At 55.2% G+C, this 24,257-nt stretch overlaps 1 protein-coding gene across 1 annotated transcript in view; it reads left to right on the top strand.

Annotated features, from left to right (window-relative positions):
* CDK16 (cyclin dependent kinase 16) overlaps nt 1–21,429 on the top strand; it is a 31,240-nt gene extending 9,811 nt beyond the window's left edge. The window contains 13 exon segments of the mRNA XM_033083645.1: nt 1,375–1,431; nt 2,413–2,527; nt 4,015–4,109; nt 6,451–6,513; nt 8,978–9,101; nt 13,403–13,465; nt 13,468–13,522; nt 16,437–16,534; nt 17,205–17,310; nt 19,294–19,336; nt 19,563–19,653; nt 20,485–20,562; nt 21,353–21,429. Coding sequence (XP_032939536.1) covers nt 1,375–1,431; nt 2,413–2,527; nt 4,015–4,109; nt 6,451–6,513; nt 8,978–9,101; nt 13,403–13,465; nt 13,468–13,522; nt 16,437–16,534; nt 17,205–17,310; nt 19,294–19,336; nt 19,563–19,653; nt 20,485–20,562; nt 21,353–21,390 — 1,026 coding nt within the window. The 3' untranslated portion in view covers nt 21,391–21,429.
* The last annotated feature ends 2,828 nt before the right edge of the window (nt 21,430–24,257 follow it).

The following is a 24,257-nucleotide window of genomic DNA, read 5'->3' as shown; positions in this document are numbered from 1 at the left end:
ATTCCCAGTTCCCCCAGTGACCATTCCCAGTTCTCCCAGTGACCATTCCCAGTTCCCCCAGTGACCATTCCCAGTTCCCCCAGTGACCATTCCCAGTTCTCCCAGTAACCATTCCCAGTTCCCCCAGTAACCGTTCCCAGTTCTCCCAGTAACTGTTCCCAGTTCCCCCAGTAACCATTCCCAGTTCTCCCAGTGACCATTCCCAGTTCTCCCAGTGACCCCTCCCAGTTCCCCCAGTGACCATTCCAGTTCCCCCAGTGACCATTCCCAGTTCTCCCAGTAACCATTCCCAGTTCTCCCAGTGACCATTCCCAGTTCCCCCAGTAACCATTCCCAGTTCTCCCAGTGACCATTCCCAGTTCCCCCAGTGACCATTCCCAGTTCCCCCAGTAACCATTCCCAGTTCCCCCAGTGACCATTCCCAGTTCTCCCAGTGACCATTCCCAGTTCTCCCAGTAACTGTTCCCAGTTCCCCCAGTAACCATTCCCAGTTCTCCCAGTGACCATTCCCAGTTCTCCCAGTGACCATTCCCAGTTCTCCCAGTGACCATTCCCAGTTCCCCCAGTGACCATTCCAGTTCCCCCAGTAACCATTCCCAGTTCCCCAGTGACCATTCCCAGTTCTCCCAGTAACCCCTCCCAGTTCTCCCAGTGACCATTCCCAGTTCTCCCAGTGACCATTCCCAGTTCTCCCAGTAACCCCTCCCAGTTCCCCCAGTGACCATTCCCAGTTCTCCCAGTAACCCTTCCCAGTTCTCCCAGTAACCATTCCCAGTTCTCCCAGTGACCATTCCCAGTTCCCCCTAACTGTTCCCAGTTCCCCCAGTAACCATTCCCAGTTCTCCCATGACCATTCCCAGTTCTCCCAGTGACCATTCCCAGTTCTCCCAGTGACCATTCCCAGTTCTCCCAGTGACCATTCCCAGTTCTCCCAGTAACCCCTCCCAGTTCCCCCAGTGACCATTCCCAGTTCTCCCAGTAACCATTCCCAGTTCTCCCAGTAACCATTCCCAGTTCTCCCAGTGACCATTCCCAGTTCTCCCAGTAACTGTTCCCAGTTCCCCCAGTAACCATTCCCAGTTCTCCCAGTGACCATTCCCAGTTCTCCCAGTGACCATTCCCAGTTCTCCCAGTGACCATTCCCAGTTCCCCCAGTGACCATTCCCAGTTCCCCCAGTAACCATTCCCAGTTCCCCCAGTGACCATTCCCAGTTCTCCCAGTAACCCCTCCCAGTTCTCCCAGTGACCATTCCCAGTTCTCCCAGTGACCATTCCCAGTTCTCCCAGTAACCCCTCCCAGTTCCCCCAGTGACCATTCCCAGTTCTCCCAGTAACCCCTCCCAGTTCTCCCAGTGACCTCTCCCCTCTCTGCAGTCAGAAATCGGTTTCGGGAAGTTGGAGACCTACGTCAAACTGGACAAACTGGGAGAGGTGAGGTCGCTGCTGTCCCTGCTGTGTCCCCTCTGTGTCCCCTCTGTGTCCCCTGCTGTCCCTGCTGTCCCCTGTGCTGTCCCCTGTGCTGTCCCCACTGTGGCTGTGACGTCCCTGTGTCCCCTCGTGTCCCCTCCTGTCTGTGTCCCCTCCGATGTCCCCATGTCCCCAACATCCCCCAGTGTCCGTGTCCTCCTCTGTCCTTGTGTGCTCTCTGATGTCTGTGTGTCCCTCGTGTCCCCACTGTCCCTTCTGTCCCCTCTGTCCTGCTGTCCCTGATGTCCCTGCTGTCCCTGATGTCCCTGTGCTGTCCCCGCTGTCCCTGCTGTCATTGCTGTCCCCTGCTGTCACCTCCGTGTCCCCTGCTGTCCCTGCTGTCCCCCCGTCCCCTCTGTCTCTGCTGTCCCCTCTGTCTCTGCTGTCCCTGCTGTCCCTGTCCCTGCTGTCCCTGTGCTGTCCCCTCTGTCCCTTTCCCCACTGTCCCCACTGTCCCTGCTGTCCTTGATGTCCCTGTGCTGTCCCTGTGCTGTCCTGTCCCCTCTGTCCCTGCTGTCCCTGTGCTGTCCCTGTGCTGTCCCTGTCCCCTCTGTCCCTGATGTCCCTGTGCTGTCCCTGTGTCCGTTTGCTGTCCCTGCTGTCCCTCTGCTGTCCCTCTGCTGTCCCTCTGCTGTCCTCGCTGTCCCAGATGTCCCCTCTGTCCCCTCTGTCCCTGCTGTCCCTTTGCTGTCCCTGATGTCCCTGTGTCCCTTTGTTGTCCCTGATGTGCCTGTGCTGTCCCTGTGCTGTCCCTGCTGTCCCTGCTGTCCCTGTGCTGTCCCTGCTGTCCCTGATGTCCCCTCTGTCCTTGTGCTGTCCGTTTGCTGTCCCTTTGCTGTCCTGATGTCCCTGTGCTGTCCCTGCTGTCCCTGCTGTCCCTGTCCCTGCTGTCCCTGTGTCCCTTTGCTGTCCCCGCTGTCCCTGATGTCCCTGTCCCTGTCCCAGGGCACGTACGCCACGGTGTACAAGGGCCGCAGCAAACTGACCGAGAACCTGGTGGCGCTGAAGGAAATCCGGCTGGAGCACGAGGAGGGGGCGCCCTGCACGGCCATCCGAGAGGGTGGGACACTGGGGACACCTGGGGACACTGGGGACACCCTGGGGGCATCTGGGGACATCTGGGGACATCCTGGGGACACCCTGGGGGCACTGGGGACATCCTGGGGGCACTGGGACATCCTGGGGACATTGGGGACATTGGGGACATCCTGGTGGCACTGAAGGAAATCCGGCTGGAGCACGAGGAGGGGGCGCCCTGCACGGCCATCCGAGAGGGTGGGGACACTGGGGACACTGGGGACACCTGGGGACACCTGGGGACACTGGGAACACCCTGGGGGCACTGGGGACATCCTGGGGACAACGGGGACATCCTGGGGACAATGGGGACACCTGGGGACATCCTGGGGACACTGGGGACATCCTGGGGACATCTGGGGGCATCCTGGGGACAATGGGGACATCCTGGGGACATCCTGGGGGCATCCTGGGGGCATCCTGGGGACATCCTGGGGACATCATGGGGACATCCTGGGGGCACTGGGGACATCCTGGGGACATCCTGGGGACACCCTGGGAACACCTGGGGGCACTGGGGACATCCTGGGGACATCCTGGGACACTGGGAGCACTGGGGACATCCTGGGGGCATTGGGGACATCCTGGGGACATCCTGGGGGCACTGGGGACATTGGGGTCCTGAGGGCACTGGGACAATGGGGACATCTTGGGGGCACTGGGGACATCTTGGGGACACTGCAGGGCCATCAGAGAGGGTGGGGACATCTGGGACATCCTGGGGACATGCTGGGGCACTGCATGTCATCTGCAAGAGTTGGGGACACCAGGGGACATTTGGGGACACCACAGAGGGGACCCGGGGACGGCTGGGGGTGGCTCCCACGAGGGCTGAGGTCACCTAACCCCAATGTCCCCAATCCCTCCAATGTCCCCAAATCCCCAATGTCCCCAATGTCCCCTCCATGTTCCCTCCATGTCCCCAATCTCCCAGTGTCCCCTCACTGTCCCCAATCCCCCCGGTGTACCCAATCCCCTCACTGTCCCCTGACTGTCCCCAATGTCCCCACTGTCCCCAGTGTCCCCTGACTGTCCCCACTGTCCCCTGACTGTCCCTGTCCCCTCAGTGTCCCTGCTGTCCCCTGACTGTCCCCACTGTCCCCTCACTGTCCCTGCTGTCCCCAATCCCCTGACTGTCCCCAATGTCCCCTCAGTGTCCCCAATGTCCCCACTGTCCCCTCAGTGTCCCTGCTATCCCCTCAGTGTCCCCTGACTGTCCCTGTCCCCTGACTGTCCCCAATGTCCCCTCAGTGTCCCTGCTGTCCCCAGTGTCCCTCAGTGTCCCTGCTGTCCCCTCACTGTCCCCTGTCCCCGCAGTGTCCCTGCTGTCCCCAGTGTCCCCTCAGTGTCCCTGCTGTCCCCAATGTCCCCTCAGTGTCCCTGCTGTCCCCTGACTGTCCCCTGACTGTCCCCTGTCCCCGCAGTGTCCCTGCTGTCCCCACTGTCCCCTGACTGTCCCTGTCCCCGCAGTGTCCCTGCTGCGTGACCTCAAGCACGCCAACGTGGTGACGCTGCACGACATCGTGCACACGCCGCAGTGCCTGACGCTCGTCTTCGAGTACCTGGTGAGCCCCAAAATCACCCCAAAATCATCCTGAATTCACCCCAAATTCACCCCAAAATCACCCCAAAATCACCCCTAAATCATCCTGAAATCATCCTGAATTCACCCCAAAATCACCCCAAAATCACCCCAAATCATCCTGAATTCACCCCAAAATTCACCCCAAAATCACCACAAAATCACCCCAAAATCGTCCTGAATTCACCCCAAAATCACCCCAAAATCATCCTGAATCCACCCCAAAATCACCCCAAAATTCATCCCAAAATCACCCCAAAATCATCCCGAATTCACCCCGAAATCACCCCGAAATCACCCCAAAATCACCCCAAATCACCCCAAAATCACCCCAAAATCACCCCAAAATCCCCCAAAATCACCCCAAATTCTCCCCAAAATCACCCCAAAATTCATCCCAAAATTCATCCCAAAATCATCCTGAATTCACCCAAAATCATCCTGAATTCACCCCAAAATCATCCTGAATTCACCCAAAATCATCCTGAATTCACCCCAAAATCAGCCTGAATTCACCCCAAAATTCACCCCAAAATTCATCCCAAATTCAACCTTAATTCAGCCTAATTCAGCCCAAATTCACCCAAAATTCACTCCAAAATTAATCCCAAATTCAGCCCAAAGTCACCCCAAAATTCACCCCAAATTCACCCTGAAATTAATCCCAAATTCACCCCAAAATTCAGCCCAAATTCACCCAAATAATCTCAGATTAATCCCAAATTCACTCCAAAATTCACCCAAATTCAGCCTAAATTCACCCAGAATTCACCCCAACTTTACCCCAAATTCACCCCAAATCCACCCCAAAATCTCGAAATTCACCCCAAAGTGACCCCAAAATTCACCCCAAATTCACCCAGAGTTCACCCCAAATTCACCCCAAAATTATCCCAAATTAATCCCAAATTCACCCCAAAATTAACCCTGAAATTAATCCCAAATTCAGCCAAAATCAATCCCAAATTCAACCTTAATTCAGCCCAAATTCACCCAAAATTCACCCTGAAATTAATCCCAAATTCACCCAAAGTCACCCCAAAATCCACCCTAAATCCACCCCCAAAATTAATCCCATATTCACCCCAAATTAATCCCAAAATTAATCCCAAGATCACTCCAAAAATAATCCCAAATTCACCCCAAATCCACACCAAATCCACCCCAAATTCACCTCAGGTTCACCCCAAAATCTCCCAAAATTATCCCAAATTCACCCCAAAATTCACCCAATTCACCTCAGGTTCACCCCAAATCCACCCCAAATTCGCCCTCAAATTAATCCCAAATTCACCCCAAAATTCACGCCAAATTCACCCCAAAATTAATCCCAAATTCACCCCAAAATTAATCCCAAATTCACTCCAAAATCCTCAAATTCACCCCAAATTCACCCTAAAATTAATCCAAATTCACCTCAAAATTCCCTCCTGGAATCCCCCAAACCCCCCCAAAGTTCCCAGATTTGGGGTTTTTATTTGGGGTTTTTATTTGGGATTTTTATTTGGAGTTTTTATTTGGGGTTTTTATTTGGGGTTTTTATTTGGGATTTTATTTGGAGTTTTTATTTGGGATTTTTATTTGGGGTTTTATTTGGAGTTTTTATTTGGGGTTTTTATTTGGGGCTTTTATTTGGGATTTTTATTTGGGGTTTTTATTTGGGGGTTTTTATTTGGAGTTTTTATTTGGATTTTTATTTGGGGTTTTTATTTGGGGGTTTTTATTTGGGGTTTTTATTTGGGGATTTTTAGTTGGGGTTTTTATTTGGGGTTTTTATTTGGGGTTTTTATTTGGAGTTTTATTTGGGGTTTTATTTGGGATTTTTACTTTGGGGGTTTTTATTTGGGATTTTTATTTGGGGTTTTTATTTGGGGATTTTATTTGGGATTTTTATTTGGGGGTTTTTATTTGGAGTTTTATTTGGGAATTTTTATTTGGAGTTTTTATTTGGAGTTTTTATTTTGGGGTTTTTATATTTGGGGGTTTTTATTTGGGGTTTTTATTTGGGGTTTTTATTTGGGATTTTTATTTGGGGTTTTTATTTGGGGTTTTTATTTGGGATTTTTATTTGGGGTTTTTATTTGGGGTTTTTATTTGGGATTTTATTTGGGGTTGTTATTTGGAGTTTATTTGGGAGTTTTTATTTGGGGATTTTTTATTTGGAGTTTTTGGGATTTTGGGATTTTATTTGGGAGTTTTTGGATTTGGGATATTTCTTTATTTGGGATTTTTATTTGGGATTTTTATTTGGAGTTTTAATTTGGGGTTTTTATTTGGGGTTTTTATTTGGGGTTTTATTTGGGGTTTTTGTGTTTTCACCCCAGGACCGGGACCTGAAGCAGTACCTGGATGATTGTGGGAACGTCATCAGCATGCACAACGTCAGGGTGAGATTTATGGGATTTATGGGATTTATGGGATTTGGGATTTGTGGGATTGTGATTTGGGGTCATCAGCATGCACAACGTTAGGGTGAGATTTATGGGATTTATGGGATTATGGGATTTATGGGATTTATGGGATTTGGGATTTGTGGGGTTTGGGATTTGGGGTCATCAGCATGCACAACGTTAGGGGTGAGAATTTATGGGATTTATGGGATTTGGGGTTTGGGGTCATCAGCATGCACAACGTCAGGGTGAGGATTTATGGGATTTATGGGGTTTATGGGGTTTGGGATTTATGGGATTTATGGGATTTGGGGTTTGGGGTTTGGGGTCATCAGCATGTACCATGTGAGGGTGAGGATTTGGGGGATTTATGGGATTTGGGATTTATGGGATTTGGGGTTTGGGGTTTGGGGTCATCAGCATGCAAAATGTCAGGGTGAGATTTATGGGATTTGGGATTTATGGGGTTTGGGGTTTGGGTCATCAGCATGCACAACATTAGGGTAGGGTTTGGGATTTATGGGATTTATGGGGTTTGGGATTTGGGGTTTGGGATTTGGGGTCAGCAGCATGTACAACGTCAGGGTGAGGTTTGGGGATTTATGGGGATTTATGGGATTTAGGGTTTGGGATTTGTGTTTGGGATTTGGGGTTTGGGGTCATCAACATGCACAATGTCAGGGTGAGGTTTGGGGGATTATGGGATTTGGGATTTTGGGATTGGGATTGGGGGTCATCAGCATGCACAATATCAGGGTGAGGTTTAGGGGATTTATTGGGGTTTGCGTTTGGGATTGGGTTTGGGGTCATCAGCATGCACAATGTCATGGTGAGGATTTATGGGATATTTGGGGTTTGGTTTGGGTTTGGGATTTTGGAGTTTGGGGTCATCAGCATGCACAATGTCAGGGTAGGGTTTGGGATTTATGGGAATTATGGGATTTGGGGTTATTTGGGACTTGGGGTCATCAGCATTCCCAACGTCAGGGGAGAGATTTGGGGTTTGGGATTGGGAATTTAGGATTGGGGTCATCAGCATGCAAAATGTCAGGGTAGGGTTTGGGATTTATGGGATTTGGGGTTTGGGATTTTGCGGATTTGGGATTTGGGGTCATCAGCATGCACAATGTCATGGTGAGGATTTATGGGATATTTGGAATTTGGAGTTTGGGATTTGGGGTTTGGGATTTGGGATTTGGGGTTTTGGGGTTTGGGGGTCATCAGCATGCACAACGTCAGGGTGAGATTTTATGGGATTTATGGGATTTGAGTTTGGGATTTTGGGGTTTGGGGTTTGGGATTTGGGTCATCAGCAAGCAAAATGTCAGGGTGAGGATTTATGGGATTTATGGGATTTATGGGATTTGGGGTTTGGGGTTTTGGGGTTTAGGGTCATCAGCATGCACAATGTCAGGGTGAGGATTTATGGATTTATGGGATTTGGGATTTGGGATTTGGGGTCATCAGCATGCACAATGTTAGGGTGAGGATTTATGGGATTTGGGGTTTGGGTTTGGGGTTTATGGGATTTGGGGTTTGGGGATTTATGGGATTTATGGGATTTGGGGTCATCAGCATGCACAATGTCAGGGTGAGGATTTATGGGATTTGGGATTTGGGGTTTGGGATTTGGGGTTTGGGATTTGGGGTCATCAGCATGCACAATGTCAGGGTGAGGATTTATGGGATATTTGGGATTTGGGATTTTGGGGTTTGGGGTTATTTGGGATTTGGGTCATCAGCATGCACAATGTCAGGGTGAGGATTTATGGGATTTATGGGATTTATGGGATTTATGGGATTTGGTATTTGGGTTTGGGGGTCATCAGCATGCACAATGTCAGGGTAGGATTTGGGGTTTGGGTTTGGGATTTGGGATTTGGGTTTGGGGTCATCAGCATGCACAATGTTAGGGTAGGGTTTGGGGGATTTATGGGATTTGGGGGTTTGGGGTTATTTGGGACTTGGGGTCATCAGCATTCCCAACGTCAGGGAGAGATTTGGGGTTTGGGTTTTGGGGTTTGGGGTTGGGGTCATCAGCATGCACAATGTCAGGGTAGGATTTGGGGTTTGGGATTGGGTTTGGGTTTGGGATTTGGGATTGGGTTTGGGTTTGGGATTTGGGATTTGGGTTTGGGGTCATCAGCATGCACAACGTTAGGGTAGGGTTTGGGATTTGGGATTTGGGGTTTGGGGTTTGGAATTTCTGGGGTTTGGATTTGGAGTTTGGGATTTAGGAGATTTGGGGTTCTGGTGTCCCCTGCCTGTCCCTCAGTGTCCCCTCAGTGTCCCTCAGTGTCCCCTGGGTGTCCCTGGCTGTCCCTGGGTGTCCCCTCAGTGTCCCCTCAGTGTCCCCTGGCTGTCCCTGGCTGTCCCTGGCTGTCCCTGGGTGTCCCCTCAGTGTCCCCTGGGTGTCCCTGGCTGTCCCAGGGTCCCAGTCCCACTTTTGGGGTGGGGGCAGCTCTTCCTGTTCCAGCTGCTGCGGGGTCTCGCCTTCTGCCACCGGCACAAAGTTCTGCACCGGGACCTGAAACCGCAGAACCTCCTGCTCAGCCGCCGGGGCGACCTCAAGCTGGCAGATTTCGGTCAGGGCACCCCAAAATCTGTCCTGAGACCCCAAAAAAATCCCCACAGAACCCTCCAGGACCCCACAGAATTTCCCAGGACCCCATAAAACCCCCCAGGCTCTGCTCAGCTGCTCTGGGGACCTCAAGCTTGGGCGGATTTCGGTCAGGGCACCCCAAAATCTGTCCTGAGACTCCCAAAAAATCCCCACAGAACCCCCCAGAACTTCCCAGGACCCCACAAAACTTCCCAGCACCCCATAAAAACCACCCAAATCCCATAAACCCCCCAGGATCTGCTCAGCCGCCGGGGCGACCTCAAGCTGGCAGATTTCGGTCAGGGCACCCCCAATAATTCCCTCCTAGACCCCAAAAAAAATCCCCCCAGAACTTCCCAGGACCCCACAGAACTTCCCAGGACCCCATAAATCCCCCCAAATCCCATAACCTTCCAGGATCCCATAAAACTTCTGGGAACCTCAAGCTGGCAGATTTCGGTCAGGGCACCCCAAATCCTGTCCTGAGAACCCCAAAAAACCCCTCCTAGACCCCAAAAAATCCCCCCAGAACTTCCCAGGAACCCACAAAACTTCCCAGGATCCCCCAGAACTTCCCAGGACCCCATAAATCCCCCCAAATCCCACAAACTTCCCAGGATCCCATTAAACTTCTGGGAAACCTCAAGCTGGCAGGTTTCGGTCAGGGCACCCCAAAATCCTGTCCTGGGAACCCCAAAATCTCCTCCTAGACCCCAAAAATCCTCCCCAGAACCCCACAGAACCCCACAGAACTTCCCAGGACCCCACAAAACTTCCCAGGGACCCCATAAACCCCCCCAAATCCCATAAACCTTCCAGGTCCCATTAAACTCTGGGGAGCTCAAAATGCAGATTTTGGTCAGGGCACCCCAAAATCCTGTCCTGGGACCCAAATCCTGTCCTGGCACCCCAAAACCCCTCCTAGACCCCAAAAAATCCCCCCAGAACCCCACAAAACCCCTCCAGGACCCCATAAAACCCCCCAGGCCCTGCTCAGCTGCTCTGGGTTCTCAAGCTGGCAGATTTTGGTCAGGGCACCCCAAATCCTGTCCTGGGCCCCCAAAAACCCTCCCTAGACCCCAAAAATCCCCCCAAAATTCCCAGGATCCCCCAGAACTTCCCAGGACCCCATAAACCCCCCCAAATCCCATAAAACTTCCCAGGATCCCATTAAACTTCTGTGAAGCTCAAGTTGGCAGATTTTTGGTCAGGGCACCCCAAAAAACTGTCCTGGGAACCCCAAATCCTGTCCTGGCACCCCAAAAACCCCTCCTAGACCCCAAAAAAATCCCCCCAGAACCCCACAGAACCCCATAAACACTTCCCAGGATCCCCCAGAACCTTCCCAGGACCCCATAAATCCCCCCAAATCCCATAAAATTTCCCAGGATCCCATTAAACTTCTGGGGACCTCAAGCTGGCAGATTTCAGTCCTGGCACCCCAAATCCTGTCCTGGGACCCCAAAATCCATCCTTGGACCCCAAAAAAATCCCCCCAGAACTTCCCAGGACCCCCCAGAACTTCCCAGGATCCATAAAACCCCCCAAATGCCATAAAATTTCCCAGGATCCCATAAAACTTCTGGGAACCTCAAGCTGGCAGATTTCGGTCAGGGCACCCCAAAATCTGTCCTGGGAACCCCAAATCCTGTCCTGGGACCCCAAAAACCCCTCCTAGACCCCAAAAAAATCCCCCCAGAACTTTCCAGGATCCCCCAGAACTTCCCAGGACCCCATAAACCCCCCAAATCCCATAAACCTTCCCAGGATCCCATCAAAACTTCAGGGGAGCTCAAGCTGGCAGATTTCAGTCCTGGCACCCCAAATCCTGTCCTGGGACCCCAAAAACCTCTCCTAGACCCCAAAAAATCCCCCCAGATCCCCACAAACCCCTCCAGGACCCCACAAAACTTCCCAGGACCCCACAGAACATCCCAGGGCCCCATAAAAATTCCAGGACCCCATAAAACCCCCCAGGCCCTGCTCAGCTGCTCTGGGGTTCTCAAGCTGGCAGATTTCGGTCAGGGCACCCCAAAATCCTGTCCTGGGAAACCCCAAAATCCCTCCTAGACCCCAAAAAATCCCCCAAAACCCCACAGAACCCTCCAGGACCCCACAAAACTTCCCAGGACCCCATAAAACCCCCGGGCTCTGCTCAGCTGCTCTGGGGACCTCAAGCTGGCAGATTTCGGTCTGGGCACCCCAAAATCCTGTCCTGGGACCCCAAAAAATTCCCCCAAAACCCCACAGAACCCCACAAAACTTCCCAGGATCCCCCAGAACTTCCGGACCCCATAAATCCCCCCAAATCCCATAAAACTTCCCAGGATCCCCATAAAACTTCTGGGAACCTCAAGCTGGCAGATTTCGGTCAGGGCACCCCAAAACCTGTCCTGGGACCCCAAAATCCCCTCCTAGACCCCAAAAATCCCCCAGAACTTCCCAGGACCCCCCAGACTTTCCCAGGACCCCCACAGAACTTCCCAGGACCCCATAAATCCTCCCCAGGACCCCATAAACCCCCCAAATCCCATAAAATTTCCCAGGATCCCATTAAACTTCTGGGAACCTCAAGCTGGCAGATTTCAGTCCTGGCACCCCAAAATCCTGTCCTGGGAACCCCAAATCCTGTCCTGGGACCCCAAAAAATCCCCCCAGAACTTCCAGGACCCCACAGAACTTCCCAGGATCCCCCAAAACCTCCCCAGGACCCATAAATCCCCCCAACTCCCATAAACCTTCCCAGGATCCCATCAAACTTCTGGGAACCTCAAGCTGGCAGATTTCGGTCCAGGCCACCCCAAATCCTGTCCTGGGAACCCAAATCGTGTCCTGGCACCCCAAAAACCCCTCCCTAGACCCCAAAAAATTCCCACAGAACCCCACAAAACTTCCCAGGACCCCATAAAACCACCCAGACCCTGCTCAGCTGCTCTGGGGTTTCTCAAGCTGGCAGATTTTGGTCAGGGCACCCCAAGTCCTGTCCTGGTACCCCAAAAACCTCTCCTAGACCCCAAAAAATCCCCCCAAAACCCCACAGAACCCCACAAAACTTCCCAGGACCCCACAGAACTTCCCAGCACCCCAAAAAACTCCCTCCCAGATCCCATAAAACTTCCCAGGATCCCATTAAACTTATGGGGTTCTCAAGCTGGCAGATTTCGGTCAGGGCACCCCAAAATCTCCTCCTAGACCCCGAAAAATCCCCCCAGGAACTTTCCAGGACCCCACAGAACTTCCCAGGACCCCATAAATCCCCCCCAGATCCCATAAACCTTCCCAGGATCCCATAAAACTTTTGGGAACCTCAAGCTGGCAGATTTTGGTCAGGGCACCCCAAATCCTGTCCTGGGACCCCAAAAAATCCCCCCAGAACCCACAGAACCCCACAAAACTTCCCAGGACCCACAGAACTTCCCAGGACCCCATAAATCCCCCCAAATCCCATAAACCTTCCCAGGATCCCATAAAACTTTTGGGAACCTCAAGCTGGCAGATTTTGGTCAGGGCACCCCAATCCTGTCCTGGGACCCCAAATCCTGTCCTGGGACCCCAAAAACCCCCCCAGGACCCCAATTCCCCCTGGGGGTGACTCCTCTCCAACCTCCCAGCACCCCAAAAATCCCCCCAGGATCCCAAATCACCCCCAAACTGCCCCAGATCTCCCCCAGCCCCCCTTCCTGACCCTTTTTTTTTTTACTCTCCCAATCCCCCCGACCCTTTTTTGGCCCCCCAAATCCCCCCTGATCCTTTTTTGTGCCCCCCAAATCCCCCCCCAGACCCTTTTTTTTGTGCCCCCAGACCCTTTTTTGTGCCCCCTAACCCTTTTTGTGTCCCCAAATCCCCTCCAGTCCCTTTTTTGTGCTCCCCAAATCCCCCCAGACCCTTTTTTGTGCCCCCCAGACCCTTTTTTGTTTTATGCCCCCAAATCCCCCCAGACCCTTTTTTTGTGCCCCCAGACCCTTTTTTTGTTCCCCCTGACCCTTTTTTTGTGCCCCCTGACCCATTTTTGTGCCCCAGAACCCTTTTTTGTGCCCCTAAATCCCCTCCAGACCCTTTTTTGTGCCCCCTGGACCCTTTTTTTTTGTGCCTCCAGGCCCTTTTCGTCCCCCCGACCCCTTGTTTTGTGCCCCCTGACCCTTTTTTGTTCCCCCTGACCCATTTTTTGTGCCCCCTGACCCATTTTTTTGTCCCCCCTGAACCCCTTTTTTGTTCCCCCTGACCCCATTTTTTGTTCCCCCTGACCCTTTTCTGTCCCCCCTGACCCCTTTTCTCCCCCCCCAGGCCTGGCCCGGGCCAAGTCCATCCCCACCAAGACGTTCTCGAGCGAGGTGGTGACACTGTGGTACGACCCCCCGACATCCTGCTGGGCTCCACCGAGTACAGCACCCAGATCGACATGTGGTACAGACTGGGAGGGACTGGGAACACTGGGAGGGTCACTGGGTCACTGGGAGGGGTCACTGGGGCACTGGGAGGGACTGGGAGGGACTGGGAGGGGTCACTGGGAGCACTGGGATGGGTCACTGGGGTCACTGGGGCACATCCTGCTGTGCTCCACCGAGTACAGCACCCAGATCCACATGTGGTGGGTACTGGGGTCACTGGGAGGGGTCACTGGGAGCACTGGGATGGGTTACTGGGGTCACTGGGCACTGGGAGGGATCACTGGGGCACTGGGAGGGACTGGGAGGGACTGAGAGGGGTCACTGGGGCACTGGGAGGGACTGGGAGGGACTGGGAGGGGTCATGGGGGCACTGGGAGGGACTGGGAGGGACTGGGAGGGGTCATGGGGGCACTGGGAGGGACTGGAGGGACTGGGAGGGGTCACTGGGAGCACTGGGATGGGTTACTGGGGTCACTGGGGCACATCCTGCTGGGCTCCCACCGAGTACAGCACCCAGATCAACATGTGGTGGGTACTGGGATGGACTGGGAACACTGGGAGGGTTTACTGGGGTCACTGGGTCACTGGGAGGGGTCACTGGGGGCACTGGGAGGGGTCACTGGGGGCACTGGGAGGGGTCACTGGAGCACTGGGAGGGACTGGGAGGGGTTACTGGGGTCACTGGGGGCACATCCTGCTGGGCTCCACCGAGTACAGCAACCCAGATTCAACATGGGGTGGGTACTGGGAGGGACTGGGAACACTGGGAGGGGTCACTGGGTCACTGGGAGGGGTCACTGGGGTCACTTGGAGGGGTCACTGGGGCACTGGGAGGGACTGGGAGGGGTCACTGGGGCACTGGGAGGGGTCACTGGGGCACTGGGAGGGACTGGGAGGGTCACTGGGAGCACTGGGAATGGGTCACTGGGGTCACTGGGGTCACTGGGGCACATCCTGCTGGGCTCCACCGAGTACAGCACCCAGATCGATATGTGGTGGGTACTGGGAGGGACTGGGAAACACTGGGAGGGGTCACTGGGGTCACTGGGAGGGACTGGGAGGGGTCACTGGGGTCACTGGGAGCACTGGGAGGGGTCACTGGGAGCACTGGGAGGGATTACTGGGGTCACTGGGAGGGACTGGGAGGGGTCACTGGGGCACTGGGAGGGGTCACTGGGAGGGACTGGGAGGGGTTACTGGGGTCACCTGGGGGCACATCCTGCTGGGCTCCACCGAGTACAGCACCCAGATCCACATGTGGTGGGTACTGGGAGCACTGGGAGGGACTGGGAGGGGTCACTGGGGCACTGGGAGGGACTGGGATGGGTCACTGGGGTCACTGGGGTCACTGGGAGGGGTCACTGGGGGCACTGGGAGGGGTCACTGGGGTCACTGGGAGGGGCTGGGAGGGGTCACTGGGGGCACTGGGAGGGGTCACTGGGAGGGACTGGGAGGGGTTGCTGGAGGCACTGGGAGGGACTGGGAATGGACTGGAGGGGATTTTGGGGTTACTGGGAGGGACTGGGAGGGACTGGGATGGGTTACTGGAGGCACTGGGAGGGACTGGGAATGGACTGGGAGGGGATTTTGGGGTTACTGGGAGGGAACTGGGAGAGACTGAGGGTCTGAGGGGTCCCAGGGATATTTTGGGTCCCTCACTCTGTGATTTTGGGGTCCCAGGGATATTTTGGGATCCCCCCAGTTACAATTCTGTGATTTTGGGGTCCCCCAGGTGTAATTCTGTGTTTTTGGGGTCGCTCACTCTGTGTTTTGGGGTCCCCCAGTTACAATTTTGTGATTTTGGGGTCTCTCACCCTGTGTTAATTCTGTGTTTTGGGGTCCCTCACTCTGTGATTTTGGGGTCCCTCAGTTACAATTCTGTGTTTTTGGGGTCCCCCAGGTGTAATTCTGTGTTTTTGGGGTCCCTCACCCTGTGTTTACTCTGTGTTTGGGGTCCCAGGGATATTTTTGTGTCCCTCACTCTGTGTTTTGGGGTCCCCCTGTGTTCATTCTGTGATTTTGGGGTCCCTCACTCTGTGTTTTAGGGTCCCCAGGGATATTTTGGGATCCCTCACTCTGTGATTTTGGAGTCCCAGGGATATTTTGGGGTCCCCCAGTTACAATTCTGTGATTTTGGGTTCCCTCACTCTGTGTTTTGGGGTCCCCCAGGGGTCCCTCACTCTGTGATTTGGGGTCCCCAGGAGATATTTTGGGGTCCCTCACTCTGTGATTTTGGGATCCCCCAGTTACAATTCTGTGATTCTGGGTTCCCTCACTCTGTGATTTATGGTCCCCAGGGATATTTTGGGGTTCCTCACTTTGTGATTTTGGGGTCCCAGGGATAATTTGGGGTCCCCACTTACAATTCTATGATTTTGGGTTCCCTCACTTTGTGTTTGGGGTCCCCCAGTTACAATTCTGTGTTTTTGGGGTCCCAGGGATATTTTGGGTTCCCTCACTCTGTGTTTTGGGGTCCCAGGGATATTTTGGGTTCCCTCACTCTGTGTTTTGGGGTCCCAGGGATATTTTTGTGTCCCTCACTCTCTGATTTTGGTGTCCCTCAGTTACAATTCTGTGTTTTGGGGTCCCCCAGGTGTAATTCTGTGATTTTGGGGTCCCTCACTGGTGTGATTTTGGGGTACCCAGGGATATTTTGGGGTCTCTCACTCTGTGATTTTGGTGTCCCCCAGTTACAATTCTGTGTTTTGGGGTCTCTCACCCTGTGTTAATTCTGTGATTTTGGGGTCCCTCACTCTGTGTTTTGGGGTCCCAGGGATATTTTGGGGTCTCTCACTCTGTGATTTTGGGGTCCCCCTGTGTTCATTCTGTGATTCTGGGTTCCCTCACTCTGTGATTTATGGTCCCCAGGGATATTTTGGGGTCTCTCACTCTGTGTTTTGGGGTCCTTCACTGTGTTTTGGGGTCCCCAGGGGCGTGGGCTGCATTTTCTCCGAGATGGTGACGGGGCGGCCGCTGTTCCCCGGGGCCACGGTGGAGGAGCAGCTGCACTTCATCTTCCGCCTGCTGGGTGAGGGGAGGGGTTGGGGGGATTTGGGGACAACCTGGGGACAGTCTGGGGACAGTCTGGGGACAATCTGGGGGTCTGTGGGGCTTTGGGGTGTTTGGGGTTCCATGGAGGAGCAGCTGCACTTCATCTTCCGCCTGCTGGGTGAGGGGAGGGTTTGGGGACAACCTGGGGACAGTCTGGGGGGTCTGGGGACAATCTGGGGACAGTCTGGGGGGTTTGGGGACAATCTGGGGGGTGTTTGGGGTTCCATGGAGGAGCAGCTGCACTTCATCTTCCGCCTGCTGGGGTGAGGGGGGGGATTGGGGACAACCTGGGGGGTCTGGGGACAATCTGGGGGGGTTTTGGAGGTTTTTGGGGTGGTTTGGGGAGGTTTTTGGAGGTTTTTGGGATGATTTTGGGGTTTTTGGGGTGGTTTGGGGAGGTTTTTTGGAGGTTTTTTTGGGTGATTTTTGGGTGATTTGGGAGTTTTTGGGGTGATTTTGGGATGATTTTGGCATTTTTGGGGTGATTTTGGGGTGGTTTTGGGGGTGAGCTGGGAGTTTTTGGGGTGATTTTGGGGATATTTTTGGGGTGATTTTGGGGTGATTTTGTGGTGATTTGGGATATTTTTGGGATGATTTTGTGGTTTTTGGGGCTGAGCACAGCACTGACCCCCCCTTTTCCCCCCCAGGGACCCCCACGGAGGAGTCGTGGCCGGGGATCGGCGCCAACGCCGAGTTCAGGGCGCACAAATACCCGCGGTACCCGGGAGAGGGGCTGCGGCAGCACGCGCCACGGTCAGGGACAGGGACAGCAGGGACATCTGGGGACATGTGGGGACAATGGGGACAATGGGGACAATGGGGACATCAGGGGACAGTGGGGACAGAGGGGCTGCGGCAGCACGCGCCACGGTCAGGGGACACTGAGGGGACAATGGGGACATCAGGGGACGGGGGGGACATGGGAGAGGGGCTGCAGCAGCACGCACCACGGTCAGGGGACACCAGGGGACAATGGGGACAGTGGGGGACAGTGGGGACAATGGGGACACGGGAGAGGGGCTGCGGCCAGCACGCCCACGGTCAGGGGACAATGGGGACAGCAGGGGACAGTGGGGGGACATGGGGACACGGGAGAGGGGCTGCGGCAGCACGCACCACGGTCAGGGGACAGTGGGGACAATGGGGACATCTGGGGACGGGGGGAACACGAGACATTTGGGGACAGTGGGGACAGAGGGGCTGCGGCAGCACGCCCCACGGTCAGGGGACAATGGGGACAGCTGGGGACACAGGGGACAGGGGGGACAGAGGGGACAATGGGGACACGGGAGAGGGGCTGCAGCAGCACGCACCACGGTCAGGGGACAGTGGGGACAATGGGGACATCTGGGGACGGGGGGACACCAGGGGACATTTGGGGACACGGGAGAGGGGCTGTGGCAGCACGCGCCACGGTCAGGGGACACTGAGGGGACATCAGGGGACCTTTGGGGACACAGGGGACAGTGGGGACATGGGGGACAGAGTGGCTGCGGCAGCACGCCCCACGGTCAGGGGACAATGGGGACATCAGGGGACAGTGGGGACAATGGGTACCCGGGAGAGGGGCTGCGGCAGCACGCGCCACGGTCAGGGGACACTGAGGGGACAAGGGGGACAGGGGGGACACAGGGGACACAGGGGACAGTGGGGACAATGGGGACACAGGAGAGGGGCTGTGGCAGCACATGCCACGGTCAGGGGACACTTGAGGGGACAAGGGGGACAGTGGGGACAGCAGGGGACATCTGGGGGACACAGGGGACAGTGGGGACAGAGGGGTTGTGGCAGCACGCGCCACGGTCAGGGGACAATGGGGGACATCTAGGGACAGAGGGGACATGTGGGGACGGAGGGGACAGGGGATGACATCTGGGGACATCTAGGGGTGGCACCTGTCCTGTGGGGGTGGCACCTCTGGTACCTGTCCCATAGGGCAGCATGTGGGGTGACACTAGTCCCATGGGGTGTCACCTGTCCCATGGGCTGTCTCATAGGGTGTCACCTGTACCCATTGGGTGTCACCTGTCCCCTGGGCTGTCCTGTGTCCCCTGGGCTGTCACCTGTCCCACAGGGTATCACCTGTCCCATGGGCTGTCACCTGTCCCCATTGGGTGTCCCCTGTCCCCACGGGCTGTCCCCTGTTCCCTGGGCTGTCACCTGTCCCACAGGCTGTCACCTGTCCCATGGGCTGTCACCTGTCCCAATTGGGTGTCCCTCTCCCCACGGGCTGTCCCCTGTTCCCCTGGGCTGTCACCTGCCCCCATGGGCTGTCCCATAGGGTGTCACCTGTCCCCATTGGGTGTCACCTGCCCCCATGGGGCTGTCCCATAGGGTGTCACCTGTCCCCATTGGGTGTCACCTGCCCCCATGGGCCTGTCCCATAGGGTGTCACCTGTCCCCACGGGCTGTCACCTGTCCCCCTGGGCTGTCCCCATGGGCTGTCCCCCATCCCCTGGGCTGTCCCCTGTCCCCTGGGCTGTCACCTGCCCCCATGGGCTGTCCCATAGGGTGTCACCTGTCCCCATTGGGTGTCACCTGTCCCCATGGGCTGTCCCATTAGGGTGTCACCTGTCCCCATTGGGTGTCCCCTGTCCCCTGGGCTGTCCCCTGTCCCCTGGGCTGTCACTGTCCCCTGGGCTGTCCCCTGTCCCCTGGGCTGTCACTGTCCCCATGGGCTGTCACTGTCCCCTGGGCTGTCACTGTCCCCAGCTCCTCACTGCCTTTGTCCCCCAGGCTGGACCAGGACGGCGCCGACCTCCTGGGGCAGCTGCTGCAGGTGAGGTGGGCGTGGCTCGGGCTGACCCCTCCCCTTTGACCACACCCTTTCCCCAAAAGGGGCGTGGCCTCCCCATGTCCCCTCCCCCGTGGGCGGGGCTCCCTGGGATGGGGGTTTGGGTGAGGCCACGCCCCTTTTGTGGGATGGGGGCGGCCACTGCAGAGCCACGCCCCCTTTGGGGCGTGTCCCCGCGGTGGGCGTGGCCTGACGGGGCGGGGCGGGGCAGTTCGAGGGGCGGCGGCGGCTGCCGGCGGCGGAGGCCATGGGACACCCGTTCTTCAGCTGCCTGGGGCCGCGCGTCAGCGCCCTGCCCGACAGTGAGTGGGCGGGGCCTAAAGGGGCGGGGCTTAGTGGGTGGGGCACAGGGGGCGGGGCTTTACATGGGTATGGCACTGTGGGTGGGGCTTAGAGGGGTGGGGCATAGCGGGGTGGGGCACTGGGGGTGGGGCTTCATGTGGGTGGGACCTTGGGGCGGGGCTTATCGGGGCGGGGTTTATGGTGGAACCACTGGGGCGGGGCTTAGTGGGTGAGGCACAGGGGGTGGGGCTTCACATGAGTATGGCACTGTGGGTGGGGCTTAGAGGGGTGGGGCATAGCAGGGTGGGGCACTGGGGGTGGGGCTTCATGTGGGTGGGGGCACAGTGGGGGTGGGATCTTGGCACTGGGGGCGGGGATTTATATGGGTGGGGAACTGTGGGCGGGGCTTTAGGGGGGCGGTGCATGGGGCGGGGCTTCATATGGGTGGGGCACTTTGGGGGTGGGCTCTTGGAGGCACTGGGGGCGGGGATTTATATGGGTGGGGCACTGTGGGCGGGGCTTAGTGGGGTGGGACAATGGGGGTGGAGCTTAGCAGGGTGGGGCACTGGGGGCGGGGCTTCATGTGGGTGTGGCATAGTGGGGGTGGGGAATTGGGTGGGTGTGGTTTGGGGTGGGGCCCAGTGGGGGGTGAGGCATTGAGGGGGTGGGGGGATGTGGGCGGGGCTTGGAGTGGGAGGGGCTTTTCTGGGCGTGGCTTTGCTTTGGGTGTGGTGAAATTACCAGGGTTTAACCACGGTGGGTGTGGCTATGCAAATGAGGGGTGTGGTTTTCTAGTGGGTGTGGCTTGGGGTGACCACACCCCCTTGATTTGGGGTCCTGTTCCCCCCCAGCCACGTCCATCTTCGCGCTGAAGGAGATCCAGCTGCAGAAGGAGCCGGGGCTGCGCTCGGCGCCCCTGCCCCCCACAGGTGAGCGCCCCAAAAATACACCCTGAGCCCCAAAAATACACCCTGAGCCCCAAAAATACACCCTGAGCCCCAAAAATACACCCTGATCCCCAAAAACTGACCCTGAACCCATAAAATACACCCTGAGCCCCAAAAATACATCCTGAACCCCAAAAAATACATCCCTGAACCCAAAAATACACCCTGAGCCCCAAATATACACCTGAAGCCCCAAATATACACACTGAACCCCCAAAACTGACCCTGCCCCCGACAGGTCAGCCCCCCAAAAATACATCCTGAGCCCCAAAAATACACACTGAACCCAAAACCTGACCCTGAGCCCCAAAAATACACACTGACCCCCAAAAACTGACCCTGAACCCCAAAAACTGACCCTGAACCCCAAAAAACTGACCCTGAACCCCAAAAATTGACCCTGAACCTCAAAACTGACCCTGAACCCTAAAATTGACCCTGAACCCTAAAAACCAAAAAAAAAAACCCCTGAACCCGAAAAATACACCCTGGACCCACAAAAACTGACCCTGAACCCCCAGGCCAGCACCCCAAAACTGATCCTGAACCCCAAAAACTGACCCTGAACCCCAAAAAACCCTGAACCCACACCCAGAACCCTCAGTTTGAAGGGGTTGGGGGATTTCTGAAATGGTTTTGGGGTTTGGGGTGTTTATGGGGTAAAAGGTTATTTTTGGGATTTTTGGAGGTATTTTTAAGGTGTTTTTTGGGGTATTTTTGGGGTGATTTTGGGGTTTTTTGGGGATTTCCTGACCCCTTTTTTTTCCTGCAGGTTCTTCCGCCTTCCGGGTGCTCGACACTGAATTCTGATGTTGAGCAGGTGAGGCCCCCCCAAAAAATGGGGGAATCCCAAAAATTGGGAATCCTAAATTGGGGAACCCCAAAAATGGGGGAACCAAAATTGAGGAACCCCAAAATTGGGGAAGCCAAATTAGGGAACCCCAAAAAATGGGGGAATCAAATTGAGGATCCCAAAATTGGGGAACCCAAAATGGGGGAACCCCAAATGGGGAACCAAAAAATGGGGAACTCCAAAATTAAAAATCCCAAAATAGGGGAACCCCAAAATTAAAGAACCCCAAAATTAAAAAAAAAAAAAATTGGGGAACCCCAAAATTGGGGGGGGATCCCCAAAAACAGAGCAGCCCCCCCTTAAATTTGGGGTTCAGACCCCCCCAGAATTTGGGGGAGGAGCCCTAAAAAGGGAGGGATAAATTTTGGGAGGGGGTTTCATTTTTTTTTGTTTTTGTTTTTTTTTTTTAACTCTTTCCTCTCCCCACAGCCCCCCGGAACTGCTGCTGCACCCCCAGGACCCCCCAAATTTGGGGTCACCCCAAAACCGGGGTTTGGGGACACCCCAAAATCTCCAGGGGGGGGAGGGGAGGGGGTCATTGGACTGGTGACCCCTCCCCAAAAAAAAAAATCCCCCCTCCCCCACCAAGGAACTGCTGCTGGATTTTGGGGGGGGGGGTCACGTGGGACCCCCATTGTGGGGAGGGGGATGGGGGGAGGATTTTTGGGGTCCCCCCCATTTTTTTGGGGGGTTCTTCCCCCCCCTCCCAAATTTGAGTTTTATTTTTTCAAGGCAATATTCTAGAGCAGAGTCTATATGGGCCCCTCCCCCCAGGGCGGGCTCGGGGGGGGCGGGGCCTGAGGGGGAGGGGCCAAAAGGGGGCGGGGCAATCGTGGGGTGGGGGAGGGGCATCCCCAAGGCCCTTTTGTACTTACTCGGAGGTTACTCACACTTTACTCCGGGGTTACTCAGACTTTACTGCAAGGTTGGGCCCCCTTTAGTCTGGGGTTACTCTGGGGTTACTTTGTGATTACTCAGACTTTACTCCAAGGTGGGTCCCACTTCACTCCTGGATTACTCTGGGATTACTCAGACTTTACTCCAAGGTGGGTCCCACTGCATTCTCGGGTTACCCCAGGGTTACTCAGACTTTACCCCAAGGTTGGGCCCACTACGCTTTAGGGGTGCCCCCAGGTTACTCTGGGATTACTCCCAGGGTTACTCAGATTTTACTCCAAGGTGGGTCCCACTATGCTCCAGTGTTACTCTGGGGTTACTCAGATTTTACTCCAAGGTTGGGCCCGGTTCACTCCAGTGTTACTCCGGGGTTACTCAGACTTTACTCCAAGGCAGCTCAGGCCCAGCTCTGCGGCCACACCTGCCCTACTCCAGCCTTACTCCACGACTACTCAGCGTCTTCTCGCTCCTCTGCTTCCACTCTCGATTACTCCGAAGTTACTCCGAGCTTTCTCAGCACTTACGTCGAGGTTGCTCAGGACTCGCTTCCTACACAGATTTTACTCCGGAGATACTCACGGCCAGGGCGGGGCCTTTACTCAGCCCTTACTCTGCAGTTCCTCAGTCCCTGTTTGGAACTTCCTCCTGGAGATCCTTACTCCGAGCTTACTCTGAGTTTACTCAGCCTTGGAGGCACTCGGGACTTACTCCAGACTTACTCACGCGGCTCCTTCCTCCGGCCTTGCTCAGCTCCCCCCTTGTGTTGTCCCCGGTCCTTTGGCGCTACTCACACTTTACTCCTGGTTGGATCCTCTTTGCCTCTGCTCCGCGCTTACTCCGCTGTTACTCAGCGCTTCTGCGGGAAGCTCGGCCTCTACTCAGAGCTTACTCAGCCTCTACTCGGAGGTTACTTGGCCCTTACTTGGAGGTTGCTCAGCGCCTGCTTGGAGTTTACTCTGCCCTTGCTCGGAGTTTACTTGGCCTTTACTCAGAGGTTGCTCAGCCCTTGCTCAGAGCTTATTCAGCCTTTACTCAGAGCTTACTTGGCCCTTACTCAGAGGTTGCTCAGCCTTTGCTTGGAGGTTACTCTGCCTTTACTCAGAGGTTGCTCTGCCCTTGCTGGAAGGTTACTCAGCCTTTACTCGGAGGTTACTCAGCCTTTACTCGGAGGTTGCTCAGCCCTTACTCAGAGGTTACTCAGCCCTGGATCCTGACGTCGCTCGAGCTTTGCTGCGCTGAGGTTCCTCAGACTCTGGCACGGCTGGGGGGAGCAGTCCCTACTCAGGAGTTACTCAGCCCTTACTCCGAGACCACTCGGCCACCGCTCCTCACTGGTTCCTGCGCCGGGGCTGAGCAGCCGCTGCTCCAGGGTTACTCACGGGTTACTCTGGGGTGAATGTTTTACTCTGGGGTTACTCACATTTTACTCCAGAGTTATTCATGGTCTGCTGAGGGGACATTTTACTCTGAGGTGACGTCTTACTCCGGGATGGAGTTTTTCTCTGGGTTTACTCAGATTCTACTCCAGGGTTACTCACACATCATTCCAAGGTGACATTTTACTCTGACGTTACTCAGATTTTACCCCAGAGTTACCAACACTTTACTCTGGGGTTACTCAGACTTTACTTTGGGATTACTCAGACTTTACTCCAGGGTGACTCAGATTTTACCCTGGAGTTACTCAGCTCTTACTCTGACGTTACTCAGACCTTACTCCAGGGTTACTCAGACTTTACTCTGAGGTCATTCAGACTTCACTCCGAGGTTACGCAGACTTTACCCCCAAAGTTACTCACACTACCCTGGAGTTACTTTCACTTTACTCCGAGGTTATTCACACTTTACTCCGAGGTCACTCACACTTTACACCGAGGTCACTCACACTTTACCCCGGGGTTACTCACACTTTACCCCGAGGTTACTC

The sequence above is a fragment of the Catharus ustulatus genome, chromosome 32 (assembly GCF_009819885.2).
Source record: "Catharus ustulatus isolate bCatUst1 chromosome 32, bCatUst1.pri.v2, whole genome shotgun sequence".
In the NCBI taxonomy this organism is placed as follows: Eukaryota; Metazoa; Chordata; class Aves; order Passeriformes; family Turdidae; genus Catharus; species Catharus ustulatus.
Note: the sequence above shows the minus strand (reverse complement) of the source record. Positions and strands in the feature narration are given on the sequence as shown.